The sequence below is a fragment of the Amblyomma maculatum genome, chromosome 2 (assembly GCF_055883805.1).
Source record: "Amblyomma maculatum isolate TAMU_Amacu chromosome 2, ASM5588380v1, whole genome shotgun sequence".
Classification (NCBI taxonomy): Eukaryota; Metazoa; Arthropoda; class Arachnida; order Ixodida; family Ixodidae; genus Amblyomma; species Amblyomma maculatum.
This window is the reverse complement of record NC_139345.1, coordinates 3789397-3815894: the sequence shown is the minus strand read 5'-3', so window position 1 is coordinate 3815894 and position 26498 is coordinate 3789397. Positions and strand designations below refer to the sequence as shown.

At 42.1% G+C, this 26498-nt stretch overlaps 1 protein-coding gene across 2 annotated transcripts; it reads right to left on the bottom strand.

Moving 5' to 3' along the window:
• On the bottom strand, positions 1 to 26467 carry U4-U6-60K (U4-U6 small nuclear riboprotein factor 60K). Of its 2 annotated transcripts, none has more exons than XM_084593118.1 (14): positions 26334 to 26467; positions 24972 to 25184; positions 22346 to 22419; positions 22198 to 22270; positions 19476 to 19620; positions 15586 to 15760; positions 14956 to 15050; positions 13111 to 13169; positions 10168 to 10384; positions 9961 to 10083; positions 6531 to 6638; positions 4318 to 4436; positions 2928 to 2977; positions 1 to 175 (listed from the first exon to the last, which is right to left on the bottom strand). In XM_084593118.1, the coding sequence occupies exons 2-14, from the start codon at positions 25156 to 25158 to the stop codon at positions 32 to 34; spliced, it is 1569 nt and encodes a 522-aa protein (XP_084449244.1). In that variant the 5' UTR covers positions 25159 to 25184; positions 26334 to 26467; the 3' UTR covers positions 1 to 31. The 2 variants fall into 2 exon arrangements, with proteins under 2 accessions (XP_084449244.1, XP_084449243.1); XM_084593117.1 differs by having other exon boundaries at positions 26282 to 26425.
• Between the last annotated feature and the right edge of the window lie 31 nt (positions 26468 to 26498).

Sequence of the window (26498 nt, the reverse complement as noted above, 5' to 3'; positions counted from 1 at the left end):
CCCAGTATCAAAAAAGTATTTAATTGGCATTTTATTCTGGAGTCCACAGCTTAAAAGTGCGATCGAAGGATGATGTTGCCAAGTACTTGCCACTTGGCGAAATGTCTGCACCCATGATTTTACCATCATGGCCACTGAGACTGTGTATTGGAGTCCATTCAGGGTTTGACCAAATCTGAAACAGCCCCAGAAGTAAGACTGTCAAAACTGAAGTCTTGCATATTCCTTCATAGCCATTTGATTTTACAATGCAGGTGGCTACAAACAGTTACATACAATAAAAAAATTCTAACAAAGACCTCTCCTGTTTCAAATGCTATCAGGTCTACTTTTCACACCTGAAACTATGAAATGGTTGAGCTTCGCTGGAACTAACCATCGCACTTGCAAACAGTCATCATACTCCCATTTTTCTGGGTAATTACACATCTTACAAGTAACTGCAAATACCTGTGGGATGTCTGATTAAAGACTGAGTATCGAGCACCATACTGAGAGTCTTTCTTGACAAGATGCCTCAAGAACATATCCAGGACTCCTACAAACTTTTCAAATATCTGAGCTGATTTAGAAACGTTCTGTGCCCATCACAATGTTCCCTTAGCAGAAGATTGATATGCAAAGAAGCTGCCAGGACAGTTTGTAAGGAAAACAAATAACAAGCTGAAAACCTTTCTACATTGCAAGAATAAGTATATTAAATATACAATTTATATCTGGTGATTGCCCATAACAAGGAAAGTAAGACATTTATATGTGGGCTATAACCATACACAACTATAGCATGTACTTTAAGCATCCCAAGAACAAATATAGAAAACACTTACTGCAACAAAGACAGATGTTTACACATTATAGACATTTACTGAATAAACAGACATGCTACAAATGCAGGTTGTAGTCTTCCCTGCTGCAGCCAACTTTTTTTCTTTTTCAGGTCATGGGACCATCGGTTCCAGGTTAACGAAAATTCATACTCAAGGAAACATTCTTTCATGCTTTGTCTGCTCCCCACTCCTAGCTTTTCTTCTTTGAAGGCAAAAGCACATACACATAAGAACCCCACCAGTGATGATCGCGCTACCCATACGAAGACAAGACCCCTTGTCGAAACGTTGGCTTTTCTTGCGAGCTGAGGCTCCCCCCAACATTTCTTCGGTTCTCTTCCATACAAATGCGGACAGTAATATAAGAGATAGAAGAATGGTACACAGCAAAAGGAAAATGCGCCTCTAGAGGCACTTTCTTCCTGCAACCATTTTTTTCTTGCGATTATGTGCCATAACGAAACAAGTGCCTCACGGCTAATTCTTTACTCATACCTCCCCACCCCTCCAAGAAACTGAAATCCCCCATACAAGAAATATAATTAAAAAAACAGCTTCACTGGCAGTGTGTAACAGGCACTTCATGTTGCACAACTAGCATAATACTGCACACAACTCTTCAAGCAACGGTTGGTATATTGCTGCAGAATAGCTATCTGATGAGGCGAAAGGCGAGTTTGAAACTTTGGCTCTTCCCACTGTGGTGGTGCCGGGGTTAGGGTGCTCAACTGCTGTATTCAAAGATGTGGAATCGAATTCCGGCCGCAGCACCCGCGTTTTCGTGGAGGCGAAAAGCAGGGTGACCATTTGCTGCACGATGTTAGTGCACGTAAGATAACCTCAGGTGGTCGAAATTTCCGGAGCCTTTCACTATGGCGTCTCTTCTACCCTGAGTCGCTTTGGGACGTTAAACCCCATAAACCAACCTACAATTTAGCTCTGCTAAGTGGTGTATATATATATAGTAAAAGCACCTGCTCTGTAATATGGCTTAGTTGCCAAGTCTGCTTCTGAACCAAACAGTGCCACTCATATAGTATCATTAAAACTTCAAGTTTCTGGTGGATGAGAAAAATATCTCACAACTACCAATGCTTTAAGGTGCTAATAATGATACTAGACCACTGCTGCATAACCTAGAAGGAAATGTGGTGGCTTAGCAATTTCTGAAAACAACTGCACTTCAAAACAGAACTTACCTAATTCCAACAGTTACATGCTAAATCTTTTAGCTAAATCTTTTAAAATTAAAAAGTGGGAGAGTCTTATAAACATGAATAGCCTACATAATCCTAAAATTTTACTTCAAACTGGCATTCAAAATCCCCAGCAAAAGGCAAAACTAACATGACTGAGCTGTCTCACTGCAATAGTTGTGTTCAAATTTCTGTGATGGTGTTGCGGCCTTGGCTAGGCAGGAAAGAAGAGGCGGGCCCCTGCCCGCATGTCCCCGCGTCAAGCAGTCAGGCCTTTTTATTTTAAACTCTGGCAACTGGGAATTGGTTGCCAGCACAATTCCTTGACCTCTGCCTTTGCTCCAGCCCCTCAATCTTGTAAATGCAAAGGGCCACTCGCAGGGCTATTCTCTTGTTCAACACGACAGAGGAGCAGAATTTTAAGTTTAAACTTGCTGGACTTTTTGCCATGGTGTCCAGGATTATAGTTGACAATGAAATAACACTTTCGCATTTCGATCCTCTACTCCTGGCTGAAGTGCCACATAAGCTGTCTGCCAGCACAGGAGCATTTTTGCATCAGGCTACAAGTACAGTCCTGGCCATAATAATACGAAGCATGTCTCGGCGATAAAAAGTTTTCTCACGCGTAACCTAGCAAATTTGACAAAATACCTTAGACATGCGTAAGCACATGCCACTGATGTACTTGCGCACACACCCAAGTGACCAGTGTACCTTCTCTCTGAAACGTTCGAGAAAATTTCAAGATTTCAAACAGCAGAAGCGTGCTCCGAATATTTTGGCCGCACCTGTACATATAGTTTAGAAGTTTTAGAGATGCTTTGTGTGCACTTCTCTAAGGATGCAACAAAATCAACTTCAAAACATTTGAATGGTAAGCAAGAGGCTTCAGAAGGCTCACCTTGACTGTGTTGTCATATGATGCAGTGACAAGGTATTCCCCAGATAGTTCTGAAAGGATGGCAAACCTTCCTTTAAGAACAGCATTTCAGTTCCCCTTTTGCCATCATCTTAGGTAGCTTCCAGGTAGCTCACATAGTTTCTCCCCTACTGATTGTAAGTCATCGCTAAAGGCCTCACAAAAGTGAACATTTGCTAAAAACAGCACAATGCATGTGCTGCAAGCAGCTCAGCAGAGTGGTGAAATGATAGCACAGTTTTAAGTTCGCACCAATAAGCACCACACTCTCTGCTAAGCACGTACCAAGCACTGCTGCTGTTACCAATGGTTAGCACCATGCAGAGTGGTCTGACTTCAAATTTCTGTGTGGCTACTATTATGCAGTGAGAGCTATACTGCACCTGTATATGGTTGAGCAACATCCAAATCTGCTGCAATAAAAACCATCTGCACACATCAAATTGCAGCAAAGACTACAATTTCTGTGCTATTGCGTTCGACAAAATTACGCCAATTGTTTATGCACATGGCATAGTTAACAATGGATTACAGTAACCAAAATTTACCAGGAGGTGCTAGTGGCTACAACTGCTTATGGGATGTGGGTGCTCAAGAAAAAAAAAAAAAAAAAAAAAAAAAAAAAAAAAAAAAAAAAAAAAAAAAAAAAAAAAAAAAACACACCATTCTTACAAACAAGCAACATATTGTCTGAAATCCATCAAGTACGAACGGGCATGCATGTTCCATCTGCTTTACAAACACGGAGCAAATAGTTCACAAGGCGGCAGCATTTAGCCAAATATTGGCTGCAATTTGTGTGATGAACATGCCTATTATTTTGTTTGCTGAATTTAAATTTCTGGTAAAATATTACCTCTCATAAAAACTTCATCTTCAAATTTTTTTTTTATAAATTTTTTAAAAGAGTGCTTGTTGGTTAAGTTCACGCAGTAAATTCATTGTTGCTTCAAAAATTTAAGGAAGAATACAAAAAATTCAAAAATTAGCAAACTATTTCATGTTACTACAATTTTAGAAACAAAATTTTTGCACAGACTTTTGTACGCACCTCGAGGCATTATTGTTGAATGACATGTAACACGTCTGTATATTATTTTTGAAACATTGCAAAGCATTGAAGGGAAATTTACACAGAATACCGTTTTCTCAGACGTTTCCAGCAGTAAGAACTACAGAATGAACAATTAGTAAGTAATACATTTCATTAATTACATAACTTTTTCAAGAAATGCCAACCGTATTGGCACTTTGAAACATTTCCTGTACTTGTGAATTTGAGACATCAAGACCAGGTTCTATGCAGCATATGATTTTGTAATGAATGTGTTAGACTACAAAAGAAACAAACCTGCTAAGCCAGGGCACTTACTTTCAAAAATTACCCTTGATACAAGGTTTTGATGGGCTGGAATGGTGTATTCACATTTTCGCTGCCGCAGGTCCCATAGTTTTATGGTGTTGTCTTCGCTGCCAGTGGCTAGAACGTAGCTGCAAGCACAAGCATTCCAGCTACTGTAACAATGGAAAGTTGTGGCTTTGCATCCACGATCAAAGTTATTTAACAAGGTCCTGGAATGTTTGCAAAGCTCAAAGTTTTCGCACACAAAGTACGCATCTCGGGAAAACTAAGTTTAGTTATTCAGATTTTAACACAAACTACACACTCTACAGGGAAGCTTGCTATTTCCGCCATAACACATGCCACATCATTCTCCGACTGCGTAGGCAGTTGCACAACCACATGAAGAGGAAACCAAGGCCCAGATGTCCCTTGGCTCAAATGACAGCAGCAGACAAAGACATGGATGTATAAAAGAAGGGTGAGACACTTTTTCCTCCACTTACACATGGCTACTGCAGCCTGGACTGAACCTTGGTCCTCTGGCTCAGCAGCCTAGTACCTTAACCACTGAGCCACATATATATAACCACTGAGCTATATAGCAGTCATATGTTAGTCACCGCGACAATTTTTTTTTTTTTTTCTGCATTTTGCCAGTTTGCATGTGTGCTGTAAATAACAGACAAGAGTGCCAGCTAGACCTCAAAGTTTCAGCAACAAGCACCACAGCAGCTAAAGAGGAACATGAAGCCTTGGCAATGACTGCACAAATAAAAATAATAAAAAAGAACAAATTATCACAGTAATGCCATTAATGCAAAGAATCTGAAAAGCCACAGAAACAAGGAACATCACCTTGACGATGTGTGACTGACTGCAATGCTTACGAATAGCTCAATACAATAAAGCCTAAAAATTTCAAAATTAGTTTATACGAAATCACAGTTAATATGAATACCTCCGGCAATCTGAGAATTTGCCAGCTAATCCTAGAAGCCAGTGCACATCCGATCGTACATTTTACAGAATTTGGTGATGGCTTTCGAGACCCCGGTCGTAAGCAATGCCATATCGATTCTGTGCGGTAGCTCACTATGGCGCAATGCTGCGGTCCGAAAGCCGGCTTGTTCATTTATGTTTTAACGCGTTTGAATTTCTGGGGCAAATTTGAGCCCTGGACCTTTTACAATCCAGTGGTGTTTGACTGCCTAAACATTCAGCGGCTTCTGGTGCGCTCAGACTGCTTGAATGCTAACACAAAGCAGGCCTAATATCAAGCATGCTATGCTGAACGTGTTGATGTACACCACACCAACCCACGATGACGACCCTGGTGGACTACGCTGCATGAATTTCATGACAATCACAGAGCTGAATACAGGACATTTTTCATATGCTCTCAATTACTCTGGAACTGCACTTAAAGAAACTCGCTGATGAAAGGAGGAGAGTGAATTTTCAGCTGTCATAAGACCACTGACCTGGTAACTCCAACCTCAACCGCCAATCCTCCCACATGTGCTGGATACACTGGTGTATAAAAATGGCGGCATGTGGACGACAGTTTTTGTTGCCACTGAGCAACATTAAGAGAGATGTGTGAAGATATTCTTTAGACATTTAAGCCAGTGTGACCAGCATTCTGGCAGCTGGTAAGGATGACAACCGCAGCAAGTGCATCCGAGCTCCCATTATGTCAGCAGTTATTGAATGTTGATCCCATTTTTTTCAAGTGCAATAATGGCAGTGACTCCAAAGTGCCACATGTGGCTAAAAACATTTTTTCTTTTTTTACTTACTTTCACAGTTTTGCTTAATGTTCCGGTAATTCAAACATATTACATGGGCTGACAGGCTTAAAATTAACAGCAGTCCACCAAATTCTTTACTGCTCATGAAACTGCTGCTACGGGTACACTGCAGTCGTTAGCAGCAAAGCTCCACATCCCAGGTTTCAGCAGCAAAGTTCACAGTCAACAGAAGGAACCTAATACTGGGCATGGTTGAAGTTAGTAGTCCAGGCTTGTTGTTTCAGCTTAAGGTAAATGCAGGATACATTTGTTTCAATGCTAGCTGGTGCATGTGTCGTGCTGCAACAATGTGAGAAAAACACTGTGTCTGTTTGCTGACCATTTTTTCATACGTGAAACTGTGGCCAGTTTGGCCCCCTAAGAAACTCTATGACCCGTAGAAAGCTATCAAAGGACCCTCATGATGCTAAGCCTAGCATTCCCACTGACCCATTCGGTGAGAAGCACAGGCTTAGCACAGACTTCAGATGTCCGTCAAGGAACATGATGCAGCGTCCAGTGCGGAGGTCCCAGACACGGCCAAAGGCATCCATGCCACTGCAAAATCATAAAACAAAATTACATACACAAAAAGTGAACCGACAGATTCTCCACGGTGTAAAAGCGAAGTCCTTTCTACATAAAATTAACAATTTCTCACTGCAACTAAAGAACATGAAAAGACCTTTAAAAATAAATACCACTGAATGCTTCAGCTTTGCTTCTAAACAGGCCTAGCATACAAAAAGGTGGACCTTGCATATAGTAACCCTTATAATGCAGCGTTACGGCTAGGAGAAACAAAGAAAAGCGAGAACATTGACAATGGTGGGATTATAACACCTACATTTGAATCATTTTTTGTTGAAAGGCAGAAAAAATTAGCCAGAAAATAATTTCTGTGGCTTTGTGACCTCAAGCAAAATATTTTCCTTCCCTCGGATAATTAAACAGATTAAACTCCACCACCAATACAATCAGATATGTGGGTAAGCCTATGTAAAGTAAACTCTCATTAATTAAGCCTCAATTGCCTACTAAGGTTATGTTGTGTTGGGTTTTTTGGCACATAAGCAACTGAGACTATCATGGGCCAAGAGCAAGGTGTTTTTATTTTGTAGATGAGAAATTTTAAAGTTTGCTTAGGAGCTTTGCCTCTTTTAGGAATTTAACAACATGAGAAGTTTCTACCAGTGTATCTTCTCCCAAAAGCAGGCTAGGATGGAACGGGATTTGTTCATTGTAAAAACGTTTAAAATATTTTTTCCTTAATTTCTCAAGCTTAGTGCATGAAAGTAATATGCGATTTATTGTTAGTTCCTCTCCGCATCCCTCACATACAGGTTTGTCTTCTTTCTTGAGAATGAAGTTATGTGTTAAGTGTGTGTGTCCGATGCGGAGGCGACATAAATTAACTTCAATGATGCGTTTTTGATGACAACATGATTTCCACTCCTCGATGAGTGGTTTGACGAGATGTAGTTTATTGTTGATTTCATTATTTCATGAAGCCTGCCATCTGACTCCTAGTTTTCTCTTAATAGATTTTAAGATATCTCTATGTGGTATGTCAACTTGTTGTATTTTGGCATTACAGGCTGCTGCGGCACATGAACCAGCTCTCTCATTGCCGATGATCCCAACATGGCTTGGTACCCAACATAACTTAATTGATTGTCCATGTGATCGTGCAGCTATCACGTCATGTATGATGTTTCCAATTAGAGGTTGTGTAGCATTTCTGTGATATAGTGCATTAATTACACTGAGAGAATCAGTATAAATTATGCTGTTTTCAATTCTTTTCTGTAAAATGTTTTCTACTGCCAATGAAACTGCATAGCATTCAGCTGTGAATATTAAAGAGCATTCGGGCAACCGGACTATTTTCTTCCATTTTTCTTGTATTACTGCGCTTCCTACATAAAGTGCTGTTTTCGACCCATCTGTATAGACCGTTTACAGAGAGTAGTTCCACTCATCCCTAGCAGGTGGCACCACTAGGACGGCCGTCATTGCTGGCCTTCGGAACGCATCGACGCGCAGTGCGGACTGCTGCGCTGTGCGTCTTGTGTAAGAATGCCGGCAGACTTTTAAACACTGCTGCTTTGATGCAGATGTCATCTTGATTGTATAAGTATTGTGCGAGGAAGTAGAGCTAATGACCCTGTTGTTTACTGCGGAAGAACAGACTGTGTTTTCTACACAAGGTGCACATCATGGCCTAGCTAGGCCGCCGTTTTTCTCGGAGGTGTATCACGAGTTCATGTTCCGTTCTGGAAAAATAAAGCGCTTGTGCATTGCGAAGAAAGGCTATACCTCACGCACCAGCTCATTTTAGTACCGGCAGTAGCCATGGGATTGTGAGAACGACCCTGACGTTTTCTGAGGAGTTGTATATTGCGCCAATGATGCCGCGTTATTTTCGCATGGCGTTAAGGAGTACCTTGACGTGGCTATTAATGTATATGCATTTATAATAATTGATTGTGCAGAGAAGGAAAGTCAGTGTGGACATGTCGGTGAATTTGCTTACTTTAATTAGGTACTGTTCCTAAGATATATGCGGTATCGAATCCCGGCCTCGGCGGCTGCTTTTCAATGGAGCCGAAAACCCAGGCGCCCGTGTGCTGTGCGATATCAGTACACGTTAAAGAACCTCAGGGGGTGGGAATTTCCGCATCCTCCACTCATAGCTTCAGTCGCTTTGGGATGTTAAACCCCACAAACCAAACCAAACTTTAATTAGACAAGCACTGCTGCAATTGTAATAACTGCTGTTTTTATGAAACTAATGCACGGACCAATGATAAAATTTACCATAATAAGAGTTTTTATATCCCCACTTGCTTGGGCTGCCTATACAGTGGGTTCTGAATTCCGATGCAGTTTCCAGTCACTTTCGCCCGAGCGCAGGTGATTGCCGCTGAGCGCCTGATGCGGCCATCAAGCAGCGTAATAGTCTTTTGAAGCCAGGACGTTTACAGGAGGTAAAATTATACCTTATCAATTGTCGGGGATTACACGCGCGTCCATATTGAGCAGTAAATATTGTGCACAGTGTTAAATGGTGAACATTAATAATGCGTCTCAGTCAGCACGGTCTGAACCAACAGTAACGTTGGTCTGAACATGCGTTCGCCCTCTGCGCAAGAGAATAAGAAAAAGTTTGAGGGGACAATCAGTTTCTAATCTATTCAGTTTTACAGAAAATGTTTTCCACTGAGAGCGCAAGAGAGGGAATTGGTAAAAAAAAATTAAAAAAAAAAAATGAGTTGACGGCTGACGGTTTGTTGAAACGTTCTAGCCAATGCAGATAGTTAGGAGGATGCAATAAATGAAATACGTGGTTAAATTAAACATTTTTTAGCGCCTACACACACACTATGAGAATTCACAGGAAGTTTTTCGGCTGTCTACAAGCTCGTTGTCCCCAGCGATAGCGGGTACGCCACACCGCGCAGCCGAGTACTAGCGCGCCGAAAGCCGTCAAACCAGAAGGCCCGAAGGCCAGCGATGGCGGAACGGTCACATGATCAAATATGGCAGCGCCCATGCGCTCGCGCTGTAAAGGGTCTATAGAATGCTGTGTAATCTTTGTATTTTTCACTTAGTGCGAAGAACTCTTGCAGTATGTGTTCGTGTGGTGTTCGTTTCTTACTAAGGCGTAGCAAACAATGTGCAGTGCATACATGTGGCTGATACTATTCAGATCGACATGGAATCCTTGCGCCTAAAAAATGCACCCCTCTCCCTTAATCCCGAGCAGCGCACATGAAAGGACAATGAGAACCAAGGCACTTGTTTAGTGCTACAGCAGCCAGAATACCTTATCCAGAGCCAATAATTTCAATCATTGCACAGATGGCCATTAACTTACCCCGTAGCAGCCAAAGACCCATCACACTGGAAGCTGATGTCATACACTGCTTTGCTGTGTCCTTCTTGGTGCAGCACTTCAGTTTCACTTTCCAAGTCTATTAGACGCCAAGAATGATCGAACCTAAAAGGACAGGCACACAACGCATAAGCATGCGTATGGGGGAAAAGGATAAATAGGAAAGAAAGCAGATGAGAAATTACATACACACAGCAGGCCAAAAAGCGACCAGAAGGATGGAATGCCACCCTAGACACTCTGTGAGGGCACATTCCTTTCAGGGTGCTGATTGGCTCGTCGCTTTTTAGGTTCCACAGATTGACGACCCCATCAGCAGAGCACGAAGCTATATTGAGGGCACTCTCTGACTGCAGGTAGGTTGAGCGTGGGTGGAAGGTGATGGCCCCCACATTGCAGTTGTGCCCTGCAAGGAAGTCAAACTTGTACTGCTCACAAATTACATTACAATGCAGGAGCATATCTACACTGTACAACACAGCTAGTTACAGACACCATACTCCCAAGGCTATGTGCAAGATAATAAATGACTCCTTTTATGGCTCAAAATTCAGCATGCTAATATAGTATTGTCAATTGATGACCATTTTTTCCCCTTGAAACCTGAACTGTTTTAGCCAAGTTAAATAGAAACTAAATTAAACAAACTTCAACAAGCTCCTATTGGTTTCGGAAGCACCACTGAGCAGTAGAATGCTTCTGATGGAAAGCACACTATCTCTGCAGCAGAAAAATATGAAATGAGGTCACGCACTGTGTTCTTTTCCCTTTTGACACTCCATTCCACCTGCTTTCAATGCATGCACAGAGCTTTTATATAGTACGCACCGGGACGGTGCTTTTTGTGGCGGGGTAATGTTACGTATATGCCACAGAAGAGGACGACGATGAAAAATAGAGTGAGAGACGACGAAGTTGAAGCAACTGTTGGTGCTTGCCTGAACACTTACATCTCTCATCACCTGCTGTGGTTTCCTATGCTAGCCTTCTGCCCCGTATCAATATTATATCTATAGAGCGTAGATACTGGCTGCAGTGAGTCTTTAGAAAGATCTGTGAGCTTGATAGCTACAGGACGCTTCATATGCTAGTGAAGATGATGGTGCTTTCTATTGCTGCAGCGCAAAGATCAGTTTCAAGTAGCTGTGGTAACTTGAGTGATGATGTTCGAATGTTGTGGGAATTTTTCACTAAGTAGCTGCTGATCTGAGAGTTGAGCTAGCTGGTGCATCATTTTTTAAAAATACACAGCGCAACAAACATAGCCCAAGCGAGTAGACAGGAACAGCACCCTGCATGATTCTGCGCATACAGTACTAATTGTTTAGAACAGGCCCTGCGCCATTCCCGTCTACTCGCTTCTTCTATGTTTGTTGCGCTGTGTATTTAAAAAAAAAGTAGCTGCTGGCTGTTGCAAAATTCACTAATTTGCTTGCACGGGAGACAACCTTATTTCTGGAAAGCAAACTCAAAGCTCAACAGCTTGTTGACGACATGTATCCCCTGGAGCACACGGTTGACGACAACAAAGCACAAGCAAACAGAAAATGTACTTTGCAAGTCAGCCTTCTCATTGCAAAACATGTGTACTTCTGATTAGGTCTGTCATTTCATTATTGCATGCTCAAAACCCAAGCATTCTATAAGCACTGTGAGTAGGGCCAAACCACAAGTGTTGTGATATTGCCTGAGTGATGCGCTTGCATTATTAACTCAAATGCAAACACAACCTTGAATTGCCATGTAAGAAAACATTTAGGCAAATTTTTTATCTTTAAATTTTGCTTTTACACACTTCTGAGACAATGTGGTAAACTTAATAAGTTTACATAAAAAATGTGCATCCTATATCACATGTCAGTGAATATTCTAGAGGACAGTTTGAGAAAGAAGTTGCACTTTAAAAAAAAAAATGGCAAAAGTTTGTGCTGCCTCCATTTTTATTTCTTTCTCTCAATGGTTAGCAAGGAAAAGTGGGAGCTTTTAACAGGAGAAGAAAAATGCACTACCAAGCCTGCCATTAACACTCACGTCAAGCCCACAGCTGTGGTGTGCATTTACGTAAATTATCACAGAGCAAATCAGTGCACCAGCCAGCCACAGAAATTCTTCGTGCATGGCACTGCTCTGCCTCAGTAAGATAAGTGCATTAATACTCAACACCCAATAAATGCTTTCTGAAAGTAAAAAGTTTACTTGAACCCTTCTTTCTTTATTTCTGAGTGCTTGATATGCCAGACCTTTAAGATGCAGTTCCCATTTTTTGAGAAAACCATTAACCTATTTACCTCCCGTCTCATCCTCCATGACAGGAAAGGACAATGTGATTCCTGAGCCAGAACTTACCGACCCAAATCTTCTTTTGAATTAGCCAGACAATAGGCAAGGCAAGAATGTCAAAACTGTGAGCTTTGACAAACTATTGCCGCACATTTCTTAAGTGGTAGTAACGATGCAGAAATAAAAAAAGGGGGCAGAAGAAATGAGAAACAAGGGCCATCAATATGCCACCACAAAACTAATTTCTTCATTTCATTGCGTTTCTTCGGTTCTTGATACCAGTCATGTAGACATAACCTTCCTGGATTTTGGCAACATACTGTGATATAATTTTGGAAAATTGCAGCTTTGCCTGATGAACAGTTCTTAAGAAAAGGTACATCCAAGTTGGAAAAAAATTTTAAAATGTCACTCTGAGAAAACTGCAGTTTTACATTTCTACATTTCCAAAAATGGCGAAACGTGCATCAGCAGAACAAAAATATTTTCTTGCTTTCTTGGCCTCTTCCCCAACCCTTATTAATGTGGCAACAACTTCGCTTCAAAGTCCTGACAAAGTTCCCGTAATGGAAAAATCTGCAGTGCCTACTAACAAACATGTCACGGCCTATACACATTTTACAGATCTGGGCATTGTTCTTAAGAAAAAGAGAAAAAGTATGAAGGAAAACAACATAGTAGTATTTTCTTTTCTTTCTGTAATAAAATAAAATATTGATTTTTTTTTTCTTTTTGTATTTGCCTACCCTACCAGCCTAACATTAGTCAAGCTGAGCAAAAACTGAGCTGCCTGAACAATGCAGAAAAAGTATTAATTCAAGCAAGAAGAAAATAAAAAAGACACTTTACTACCTCTTAGAGTCCTAATGGAGTTGCATTCTGGAATCGTCCACAGCTTGCACAGTCCACTCCTTCATAAACAAAGATTGCATTCACCAGTTTGCTGCATCACTGTACAAAAATTTTGCAGGAGGCCACCATAGCAGCCTAAAACAAATGTTTATACTGGAACATATTTTACTGAATGCTACTCGAGAACCAGCATAAACACACTTGTAAGCTTATGCTTAATGCCTAGCAAAGAAGGTTCTGTATAATGGCTAACTCTCTGCTTGCCACATTCATTAACCATCTTTAGCAATGGATGTGGACACCAATTCGAAATGCTTCTGCACAGTTTTTCAACATGCTCTGTAATGTGCCTTGAAGATGGAAAACATAGTTTGGATAGACAAACTTGAAGAGACCAATTACAGTGGCCGACCGATTTTTTGGACTCCAATAATTCGGATTTGCAAGATATTTTGGACTTCATTCAAGAACCGTCACGTGCCCCATAGGAACGTGTACATTTTCATGATCGATATTTCAGACCCTATGTCTCTCGTTCTTATTTTTCCCCTTGATTTCCATCTCGCTGTCTTTGCTACCCCCCAACCCCCCCAACCACTCCCCCATTGTTAACCATGCAAACGGAAACTGACAGCTATTGCTTTGCTATTGCATTTGTTTGTGGCATGAGCACGACTTGCATGTCACAGTATATCGTGGAGTGGCATGGACATGATGAAAGCCTGACTGGCTGAGATATTCTAACTGGAGGGCTATAGTGGTTACAGTTTAGCCCGATCCGCTTCTGCGGGGCACCACTGCCCACGCGGTGACCGGCTGAGTGAGTTGCATGTTTCCCGGAGGTGCGCACGCCTACCACGTCGGCACGACTAAGCGCTCTCGCACTGGCAGCCGGGCCCGCCGTATTGGATCGCGCTGGCGCGTGTTTTTTCAAGTTCACGAATTTTTGCAGACTTTTCGATTATTCAAACCATTTCCCTGATCCCAAGAAGTCCGAAAGTACGGTCGGCAACTGTATTTGTTCATCTAATAGGAAGTTTGCCTAAATAGGAGTGCCTTTAAAAAAGGCGCATGAGTGTGCCCAGTGTGTCCAAATATATGACACAGAAAAAAAAAAAAAAAAAAAAAAATCAATAAAATACTCCTGCAGAAAGACGATGAATGCAAACAGAGGGTTTATTGCATCTCTGCATGAAGTGAGCTAAAGAAAGAACATGAAACCAGCTCATGTTGAACCAGCTACTTGAAAACGGCAGCAGTCTAGTGCTTTCTTTCACTGGCTCATCCTCCCCACTGCATGCCCCAGAGGCTGCCAATTGTGAACGTTTTCTTTAATTTCTGCTTTCCATCCTGCTCCGAGTGTTTCGAAAGAGCCCAGCATGGTAGCCACACATTTGTCTCCTCTTGTTCCTTTTGCAGTGCAGCTGTCACCAACGCCACAAGCAGGCACACCACACGCTTTTCCCTCGGTTGCAGGCAATGCACACAGCGTCAATATCTGGCCATTTCTGCTCTGTGACAATGCGGCAGTTGAAAAACGCTGCTCGGAGCTTTCAAGCTTCAAATCAAAAAGCAGGCGCACTTTGTGCGAGCGTATCTTTTAGTGTGCGAGAGGCAGCACGCTGCATGTGGCGCACGTGCACTGACCATCTCTGCACCAAAGCAGAAATACTGGCACTTCAAGAAATTACTATGCAAATGCTTTTATAGCCCATATGTAAGTAAATGATGAAACCTAAGTAGAATATGTTATTGATGCCACAATGAAGAAATGGTCAGCATATCTGGCAACATTTCAATGCAATGGTGACCTGCATTTGCTCACAAGAACTCACTGCCACTCACCAGGAAGCTGTAGCCAACATCTGCGAATTGGGACTAAATTCACAAAAGGAGATTGGTCGTGTGTCCCCAATTTGACTGCAGTTGATGTTCAAGGACTACAGAAAGACACAGAAACAGATTACAGAGAATGCATTTGAAGGGAACAGGCATCATGAAGGTTAAAAAATGCAAAAAAGAGACACATGCAATTTTAGCCCAATAACACAGCAATTTATGTGCTGAATGAAAAACACAATATCTCCACCCCAAGCATATCTCTTTTTTTTTCTTCCAACATCGCCTTTTTCAATCCTTTATTTTGTTTGCTAACACAGACTGCACATCGAAATGAAAACATTCCCTGCGGAAAACATTCATGAGGCTACAACTTTAACATAAAGCACTAACTGCTGACCTTTAAACAGAAGTCCTGTTTGAAACCCTGATTTTTTTTATGAATAGAACTTGATAAAATTTGTGCTGTTTACACATTTCCTTATACACACTTCAAATTTCCCTATATACACTTCAAATGCGCAATAATTTTCTTCTAACCTATGAAATTTTTAAGACTTACAAAATACTTTTATACACCTTGTTCAGGGGAGCCTATTCGCTCAGACAAAAAGAAGAGATTTGCACAATGCTTACTCTAAGTGTCTTGTACAATTCCTGCCGCTTGGCATGCAACTGCGAGTCTGATGCAGCAGGCCCTTGGGTTTTCAGTTTCTCCTTTGCGGTGGATATGCGATGTCGAGCACGAGGCAAGGAAAACTGTGCTATCCAAATACGGCACTCCCGCAGCTTTTCACTGCTCTCATGGTACCTGCACACAAGAATATTTCAATTCATGAAAAATAGAATGCTTGCAGGCATTGCACAAGCAGAACATTCAAATAATGTGGCAAATTACTCTTGGCCAGAAAATCCTTACAGACACAACATTTCCATGCCATTTTTCAAGAAAATAGGCACACAGAGTCACTTGGACTTAAACCAAGTCACTACTTTATTGTCTTCATTTATTCATGGCAATCACGACTCTACCACACTGCAATGAGCCTTGTCCGGCATTCTTTGAAGCCATAAGTGTCATATAAGTAGGGAGGTGCACCCTTCTAATGGGCAATGTGCAACAAAAAAGAAGAGATTACTATTCAAGGGTAACTAACTGCCTTAAAGGTATACTGAACAAATATCCAAGAATATTGAGAAAACACCATAATTGCATTCTTAAGACACGATTACATTAGTACAGACACATAATTCGGGTTAGTTTTGAATGGATGGCTGTATTTTTGACGTTTTCTGGGAGGCCGCCGGGTCAGAAGCAACGCGCTCCTTACTGTGAGCTGGCATATGTGACGTCACATTTAACCTCAGCAATGTCATGATCCCCGCGGCCCCGCCACCGCCGCCTCTGCACCTGAGCTGGTTGACCAGCTACACGCAGTGTCGGTTCCCCTGCATCGTGCTGTGCACAATGCTGCGGACGAGGGAGGTCGAGGGGGACGCATACGGAAGGCAATTGTTCGTGCTGAGAGGGAAGGATGAGTTATATGCAGTGTGGTTTAAAGCTGCGCGTTGTGTTCGCTGTCCCATAAAAACACGAGCAGCAGTTTTAGGACATGCTGCATTTTATTAAGAAAAAAAGAACACGTCCGTCTGCGTGCTTCGTGAATCCCGAGTGGCACGGAGGAAGGGAAAAATTAGCGGGTGTGATCGCATGCGATGGGGGCATGAGGGAGGCAGGTAAAAGTGACGTAATATCTGGTTTTGTCAAAGCTTTCACAGGAGGCCGCTAGGTGCGGCGATTTGAGAAATACTCATAAAAATACTTACTTTGCGCTCATTTGTTTTCATAGAGTGTGCTGTTAAGGTCACTCTCAATGCAATAGTTACCATATGCGCTAGAAATCTCGGTGGCAATTTTTTTTATTCAGTATACATTTAACTTCCAGTGGACTTGGATGAGCCGAGCTCGTCAATAGCTGATTGCCATTTCTGGCTCCTGACTTGTTCAGCTCGTTGCGTGTTGTGTGGCAATTACTGAAAGGCACATTTAGCTCAAATTTCGTGAAACAAAATGTGCCTTAAGTGATTCAATCCAAAGGCGGTTTTGTCAACAAGTAGCATGGTGATACTATGAAAAACTAGACATGTCATGGGGCCTTTGAAACAATGTAGATGGCTGGTAGTGTTGCCACAAACATTGATCCTGCTCCCCCAGGGATACAGGCCTGTGCAAGAACCACACTGGATTAGTGCGGGTGGCTAATGGGCTGCCATAGGTACAGCAGTCTGAGGTAGCTGGAAGAACTCAAAGAAGGTACACAGAGGAAAAAACAAAAACAAAACAAAACAAAAGTTGTGCTTTTTAGTAAAAGTAAAACTTAACACATGGGATAAGTTAGTGCATAACTGAAAACGATGAAGCACTAAAAGGTGGCACAAAGATAAGAAACGTCAGGACATGGTCTGGCTGTGGATTTCCTAGGATATGGCATGATGTATTTTAAAGGGACAGAATTCTGGACAAAATACGTAATGAGACCATGGTGGAAATAAAAAGACCTTGATGCATATAGTTTGGACCGAACACTACAATATCCAAGAAGCAAGGGTTTACAATTTCAATTTAGTACTAAAAATTGCATAAAAAAAACTGATCTCTTGCAGCGAAATGCTGTCATATCACTGCAGTACCCCACATGACCACGTCTCGAGAAAACGTCACCAATTTCCTTAAGTGCGCAGCGTTCGTCATTCATTGAGGAGTTCTCATCTTGTTGCGCTCTTCCAGTGCGCCCACCAGCAAAAACCACCCTCCTTTTGAATTGCCTATCATGTACTTGTAGCGTTTGTCCCTACATGGTGCTACAGTGTTTGAATTCCTTGGATGAAGGGGTCACCATGGCAAAAATAAAATTTCATCATTGAGACACCATAGTGCCATGATAGCCTTGGGTGTGGAAACTAAAATTGAAGCTACTCTGCATTAAAATTATGCAATTACTGTTTGACGGGTGAGATTACATTAGATTTCAGTGCATCACCTTTGTCAAGGTGCAATTGCAATAGTCATCGGAGTCGCTGCTCACGGTCTACGTAAAATCAGGTGCATGCACTGATCGCAAAATTCTTGTTAAAATTTTTTACAGCGCTTGCAGTAAACCGCTATGTAATCGACCATTAGAGACAGGAAGCTTTTCACTGAGCCGAAAACAACTGCACGCTTGAAGTGCAGTGTTCTGTCCCTTTAATTGTACGGGAAGTGAGGTGAAGGCCACCACTTTCTTATAACCCAAGGAGATAGCTATGGCGTCTCTCATAGCCCGAGTCGCTTTGGGACGTTACCCTATCAACCAAACCAAACAAAGGAGTTAACTATGCTGTATCGTGCATCCATCGCCACTTTTGTGGTTATACAAGTTGTACTCCGACTGCACTACTGAAAAGGGGCAATCGCCCATATTGACTCCCCCTGTCAGATTCTGCTGCAAGCGCTTAGCTTATAAAAGTGATACTTCCTGCACATCCGATATCTGTCCAGTCCCTCAAACTGCAGAATAGTGCCCCAGACAGCACAAAGAGAGCCCATATATCTGCCAGAATAATGGATTAAATTACCTCTTCGAGAAGAGATCATTTAGATAAAACATTTAGCATCACTTAAGACTCCCACCTTTCTGTGACGGAAAATACTAAATTCTGCGGACTGAGAATGGAAACTGTGAAACTTCACAGGACACATCAAACCATGCTTTAGAATGCATGTCGAGTTATATTCGAAACAGTGCAACTTCTTTCTATTTTACAATCTTTTCAAGGTAGCTAAAGCATCCTTCACCACAGCGCCCAAGCTGCCAACTATAAGATACCCCTGGGGCAAAGCTTGCAGCATGCAAGTGCAAAGGAAAAGGTGGCATAGCAGGTGGTGCGAGTTGGTGAGAAAGAGAAAGCACTGAAAAAAGTTGAGTGAAGTCGGTAAAGCAGAGAAGGGCAAACAGGCCCAGGACTTGGCAGCTGGAAACAGTAGCGGTTCCATGGCGGTGATGGTGGATGCTGCTACAAAGAGTGGGCTTCACTCGATAGTTGCGCACGTGTATGAATCACTACTTCTGGAATAATGTCAAGGTATCCGTTGCTGACACGTTTTAGTGCACTGTTGGTGTTTTCTTGGTTGGCGCTCCACTACGTTTGGCACGAATAGTGTGATAATTGCAGTATACTAGCAATAGCATTTCTTTTAAATTTCATCGACACATGCACGCACGCATGCATGCACACACATGGACACAGAGCTCTCTCGTATGTGCCACATTGCAATTTTTGAGCCATTAAGAAAACATTGAACAACGTGCACAACTGTGATGCTCACATGCATTATGCTGCTTAGCCTTGGTTTCAATTCGCCATTAGAACTACAGTGTGAAGTTGAGCAGAGTATTTTGTGGCACACCCATAAGAAATTCTTGATGAGGTTAATCATATTTACAGCATACAACAAAATTCACCCTCTCTACATAAGCCGTGTGTACCAAGTAGTCTCTGATGTGTCCTTTCGGAGCTCCCTCTCTCGCTCACGCTCTTCTTCTTGCTTGCGTCGTATTGCATCCTGACCCAGCTGAGCCAAAAGGTGACGCAAACGCTCCCGACGGTCTGCAGGTCCCTCACCAAACAGACCTGTTGGACAAGCAGTTACAGATTCTCAGTGAAGATACCAAACACCCAAAGATGACGAATATACAGCTGCAGTGCCGTTATATGCACTTATTCACCCATTTGAAACAATTGTGAAAAATGATGACACTGGCATATTTCCTGCCTGCTGAAGTTGGCTTCCTAGTGTTGATGCTAGTCAGGTTAACATTGACACAAATATTTGCACCAGAGCTACCTCACATTCTACCAGAAGGTTGCACCATCACAACTCATGCAGCCTAGCAGTTTCCATCAATAGGTTTCTAATGACTTTAAGAGAATCTAATACCGGTGGGTGATTTGCCTGCAATTAGTCTACCTGATTCAAACACATCACATGACCCAGCACAATGCTAGACAGAGGTTCCATATGGAGACGAGCACCTGTATCACCTGTGGGATGCTTAGTGAAGCTCCTCGTTCGCTGGCACAAAAACAAGCACAATAAATGCCTCAATAAGCGCACCTAACTTTTGATCACCACAGCCCAAACGCATGCAGAAAACTGGGCAGGCCAGAACTGGAATTCTCTCTCAGACTCCCTGAATGGACAGCTTGAGGCTAAACATATGAAATACTTTTCAATCCCTCATTCAATTTGACTCTCTGAAAGAACCCTCTTGCCAGGTCCTCCTCACTGCTCAGTTCATTCCTGAGGAATGAGGAAGACTTCCTAGGCACTTTATTTCCCCCTTAGTCTCTCTACACCATGACCGCATCGTCTACTCTCGGCCTTGGATGTTCCCCTTAAAAGCACCCAGCAACACTATTGAACATAGTTATGGAACGACTGTGATTTAGGTTATGAATATCCTCAGCAGAGAGTTTGTGAATGGGTCTCGTAGAAGTTAAGTTATCTGCAGTCAAAATTTGAATTTTAGCATCCTCGCGTTTTTTTTCCTCGCTTCACTTCAGCCAGACCCATCCACTTCGCCCCACCACTGGGTATCCCCCAGGCGACAGTTTCCCAACATGATAGCGAGTGACTGACTGGCTGCAGCAGCTCTGACAACTAGATCAATACACATTTCTTAAATGCCATGCATAGGCATGTAACACGAAGGACAGCATGAGCGTAAAAAAAATCGGTGGAAAGCCTTGCCAAATTTTTAACACATCTGCGATTCCCAGCTGCATATAGAAGCTTATGATTTACCTCAAATGTCGATGACAACACAGTCTAGTTAGCGGGTTTGTATACTATGCTCGCAAGGCATTTAAAGGCACCTTTAATTTACAGGTGATAATCCAGGTACTCTACTTTCCACCCTGAAAAATATATGGAGTCACTTATGAACTAATCTAATCTAATATTTTGCAAGGAATGCCCCAGACAGAGGGGTGAATTTTTCTTAACGAACTGTTTGCTCCCTGTCACCATATATTAAGCACTTGAAGCCCTAGAAATATTACACGTCAGTGAATGCAAATAAATCCTATTTGCTCCATTATAAACAACTGACTTCATTTATAGACAAGTGAAAAAAAAAAAAAAAAAAAAAAGAATAATGCAACACGAAAACCTGTCCTCCAGATAATCACAAAATTATGGTGCTTCATTATTTAATTATCGCATCACATCCGTTGGAGTTCCCTGCCTCTTACGACAATACAAGCTCTCCCCGGGAAAGTTCTCGATCATGCCCATTGGGTGATGCTGCTAAATGTGGTCGTTGGCCAGAAATACACCCAGCAGCAAACAAGATGGCCACTGGCTCGTGCCATACTTATGACAGTCAGGGGGCCCCAAATCCACCCTCCACTTCTACCTTTGAAGGTCTCCCTCCTACGCCGCCATCACTAGCACATGCAAGAAGCTATAATGCACACTGCTACTGGGACAGCATATGCATCATCCCCACCTCCATAACACCAAATGTGGGAAAGTTCCTGAAATACAGAGAAGCCAGGAAAGCCACTGAATAGTATCCTCACTGCTGGCGGCCTAGCATGACAGTGAAGGCTGCAGTGGCTCTGCCGTCCCTGGGTACGCGTTTAGACTTCCCAGTGAACTTCCACAGTTTCACTGCTCGCCAGTAGAAACTTTTATTAGTTTTTGTAGAGATAACATGAATGGGAAGACCTAGTCTGCCCTCAACAAACGGAACCGCTTCTCTACTGATTAAAGTTATTCAACAATTCTTCATCTGTTGGAAAAGCAGTTTAGTTTGGTTAATGGGGTTTAATGTTCCAAAGCACCTCAAGCTATGAGGGACACCATCGTTAAGGACAGTTTCAACCCCCTGAGATTCTTAAATGTGAACTGATATAGGAAAGCACATGAGTGTCTTGTGTCTTGCCTCCACTGAAATGTGGCCACCGCAGTGGGGATCGAACCGAAGTATTCTAGCTCAGTAGCTGAACGCCCTAATCACTGACCCGCTGTGGCGAGGGCAAAAAAAAAAAAAAAAGTACCAGGAAAGGCATTCCTTTTTACACTGCTTGTGTCGATGTGCAAGTGGAAAGAACATAAATGGTAAGCGGCAGAGCTATGGTTACAACAGGCTTGCAAATGTGTAAAGCTAGATATAATGGCAAATGACAAAGAACAATGCATACAAATTGGTTCGCCCATTTCTCGCAATGTTGACTTGACTTCAGTGTCGTCTGTCGATACATTGATTTGGCGAGCCTGCAAAAAAGAAAAGATATGTTGCATATACTGTTATCCACATAAACCACAAAGAAAACATAAGGTTCTATTTGCCTTTTTTCTTCTTTCGAATTCTTCGAGCAGCTGCTGTTTGTCCCGACCGCCCTCATCTTCGATGTCCATGTACTCTGGAGAAGAATAGTTTGTTGCATGTAATTAATATCTAAACAAAGCAAAATTACAAAGTATCCTTTTTAGAAAAATAAAAATTTTAGAAAAAAATGTACATGTGTAGACAGATGGAGAAAATTCACCCAGAATTCTAGATCATGTTAGCAGGTTCACTAAATGCTGCTATATTTTGTTCTGGTTCTGCTACCACACACACTGGCAGCATCAAAAATTATTTTACCAGCAGTCAGAAGCTGCGCTAACAGCCACCACTACCACACATTCTGGGAGCTGTGGTACTCCAGCCAGCAGTAGCATTCAATAATGTTCAATGTTTATTTCCACGAAATCTACGGAGGAGGCCAAGGAAAACAGTTGTACGGAAGCAGCTTGAGGAGCACTCAAACCCCCTTACAAGCATCAGCACCGGAGAAATGCATGCATGATCTCTGAAAGCGATGATAACAATGCTTCTTTTTCTACATGACAACCCTTGTAAACATTGCAGTGTGCAGTGTGTGTGTACAGGCGAAAATCATGTGCTCTGACTGCTGCATGATGTACAAGGCCTAGAATTTTTTGTTTGTTTTTGTGAAAAGTAAATAAAATACCCCCCAAAATAGTGCAAAAGCTGGTCATGGAAGGCAGCTAAAGAAATTCCATTGAGCACATTTAGCTGTCTTGTTGCTGTTGGTCGGTGTACAAAGGCAAATGGTAAATTTCTAAGGTTTCGACGTGTGAAAGGTCATTTATGTACTACTAAGCTTTGAAGCAGGCATTCAAACTGCCAACAAGGAGGCAGTCAGATTCACCTTTGCGCTGCTTCATCAAGCTATATTTCCTGCGAATTCTGTCCGATGTAAAGTTATGGGTGAAGACCTGTGTGAAATTGTATTGACAAATTTTGGATTACATAATGAGTGTGTGCTTGATGCATGTATCTGCTGTTTGTAGTTCATGCTGCAACAGGAGCAATAGTGCTTTTTCTATTTCGTGGAATGGGAAAGCAAAGCTATAAAACCCAGGAAATGTGGAATAATTCCTGCTATTTTATTGCACATCACTCTTTTATTATGCATTATTGCCATTTTAGCAACATGCCAACTGTGTTGAAATATCATCCACGTCCTATTGAGTATTTCCAACAATAAAAAAGTCGAATGTCTTCAGGAATGTACTGATAAAGTAGTGAGAATGAGTCGCATGTGAGCCCCCCCCTTGTAGCAAAGATTTCATTAATTATATATATATAAATAAAAACAAGTTCCAAAAGTCCCTTCAAAAAATAACTTACTGGTCACCAAATTAAAAACCAATCGACCCTAATTTACACTGAACATACGCACCTGCCACAACTCTATTTAGGAACACAGTACAGCTCACATGCATTAAATCAGCTTTGTTGCTTATAAGCAAGCAAACAATTTGTGAACATACTTGTCTATTGGAATAAAAGCAACTACATACACTTCAAGAACGCCTATATATGTTTATCGGAATGAAAGCAACTATATGGCCACTTTTAAACAAGGAGCACCATGAAGTAACGAAGACAGCAAAGCATTTTGCAACATGCCTAGCGACTGACGGGTTGGTATCGTGAAAAATAACAGAGCAAAATGGGGGTGGCAAAAAATGCAAACAATGTCTGAGGATGCTAAAACATGCACGTCACTTTTGAGTAGGAATGGTCTGCTGACAAATTAAGCTGAAGTTTTGCGCAAAGACATTTTAATCGTCACGCGCACAATGTTGCTGCCATGGCCACCCCACATCATGCAGCATGTGCACACCTCATCAGCAATGCACCCCTCACACCTCCATGTTATGGCTCTGCTTCATTTAGCTGAGCACAATAAACAACACAGTAGAAAGCTACGGTGACCGGGATTACTGGCAATTAAAGAGTACAGTGAAGTGCATCGTGCAGCTTGTGGTAAACACGCGCATGTGGAATGAGCTTCGTAAAACTGCTCAATTCCCGACCAGGTTAAAATCAGATTGCTGTCAGTACAAAAATAATCATGAATATGGCACAGATATAATAGTAGTTACGTAATGCTATCTATGGGCACATGTACTTATTACAGACATGAACGGGTTTATCTAGAGCAGCAAAGTATTGTGCTGCAGAACAAATAAAGTAACATAGCACAGCCATTTCAGTCAAGAGTACATTGCTGGTGCATTTATCATTTGTATGGCTATACAGATAGGCTTGAGTGCAACACTGCTGGTGAAGCACAGTACTGTGAAAAACTGCGTCGAACTAAACACAACACAAGAAAGAAGACGGGACAAAGCGCCTTTGTCCAGTCTTCTTTCTTGTGGTGTGTTTAGTTCGGCGCAGTTTTTCACAGTACAAATATGAACTAACTAGCCCAAGAAACGGTATTAATGAAGCCCAGTACCTACGTTAAAAATTATCTTTCTTTGCTCCGCACAATGCTCCGCTCAAGCCCACTATACAAGTATTCTCACATAAATACTTGTTCCGCAGAGTACTCTTGACATTGACAAGGCATTGCTCAAAAGTCATGTGTCATGATATATCAACATGAATGCTTACCATCAGATATGTGAATGTTTCCAGAAGCCAAGGCAGCTCTAAGATCCGTGCTTTGTGAATCTTCATCACTGCCATCCTCAGCTCCTGCATCTTTTTCTGCCAACCTCTGACGCTCTTTCTCTTCAAGACTTCCATAGTGTACCACCTTCTGGCGTTTAACATATGCAATGTCTTCATCATCGGACATTGCTCTTTCGTTTGACTGCGGCAAAGCTGGAATGAATGATCAGGCATAACATGAAAAGCAGATCCACTCCACTCACAAGGCATTGTACAGAAACAATAGCTGAGAACAAACTTTTATAGAAATCTGCAGCTGCACAAGCCATCTTACTATTTGCATGCTCAGTATGCGGATTCAATGTGCAAATGTTAAACAGCAAAATAAAAGACAGTGTCTATCCTGTGGAAAGTCAGAATCTTCAGGCTAAAACTCTTCTAGCTCTTGCCTTTGGCTGACTAAAGAAAATTGGCATTCTGCCATGAGAACAATTTCAGTACTTTCACAGTTCGGCTTTCAAGAAAAAAATCAATCTGGTAATTCCGCACTACATGCGGTAAATATTTCACTACCAGAAATTTTAGTGCTACTAGGAATGTAATTGACTACAAACAAGGTTTGTCTCGGAAATCTTTGAATCAGTCTTCAGGTGAGCCAACTAATAATAAATCTTTCGAGTTTTACAAGACGTAAAAAAAGCACGATGAGATCGCGGCATGGAATTTCAGCAAACTGATCAAACTAAGTATACAGCCCACTGTAAGCGTCCCCGCAGCAATGAAATATAACAGACTAGGTGAGAAGGACGAAAAAAAACTGAAAAAACTACTTTCAAGCTCTACAGTACACCGGCAAATGTAGGTTGACTAACACCACCGGCTGAGCCGTAAAATATGCAGAAAAATACGACGATACGAATTCATACTGACACGACTGCACAAGTGTAAGGCGCGCAGTGGGTACCTGCTTTTGCCCACTGTTTTCCCAATGTCTGCCCACTGCTCGGCATGGGGCGATCGGCGTTCGATGCGCGAATTGAATGTGCCAGCATGATCCAGTAACTGTTTTTGCGTGCATTACAAACGCCATGCCTTACGACATAACAGCTGACACGATGTGTAAAAATTATGCTCGGCGTATGTATGGAAGCAAATGTGATATGGGGCCGAATTACGAGACTCGCTCTAAAGGAGTGTGCCGAAGTCTGGCGCCGCATCTCTGCTCGCGTTTGACGGAGGCTGAGCGGGGCCCGTCAGTCGGCTTAAGCTAACCAAGAACACATTTCGAAAGAAAATTCATGCACGCGTACCGCAAACTCTCACGAGAAGACGAACCGACAAAGATGCAAATTGAGCGCTTGCCTGGTCCTCACAATAAAGTTACTACGGTTTGACCAGCCTCAGCTACTTTCCCATCTTTCCCTCCAACCACTCCAATGAACCAAGACAGATGCACCAGACCATCTTTATTGGAATGCTCCGTCGCTTCTGCGCATGCGCCAGCTGAAAGAAGTGAGGAGGAATAAC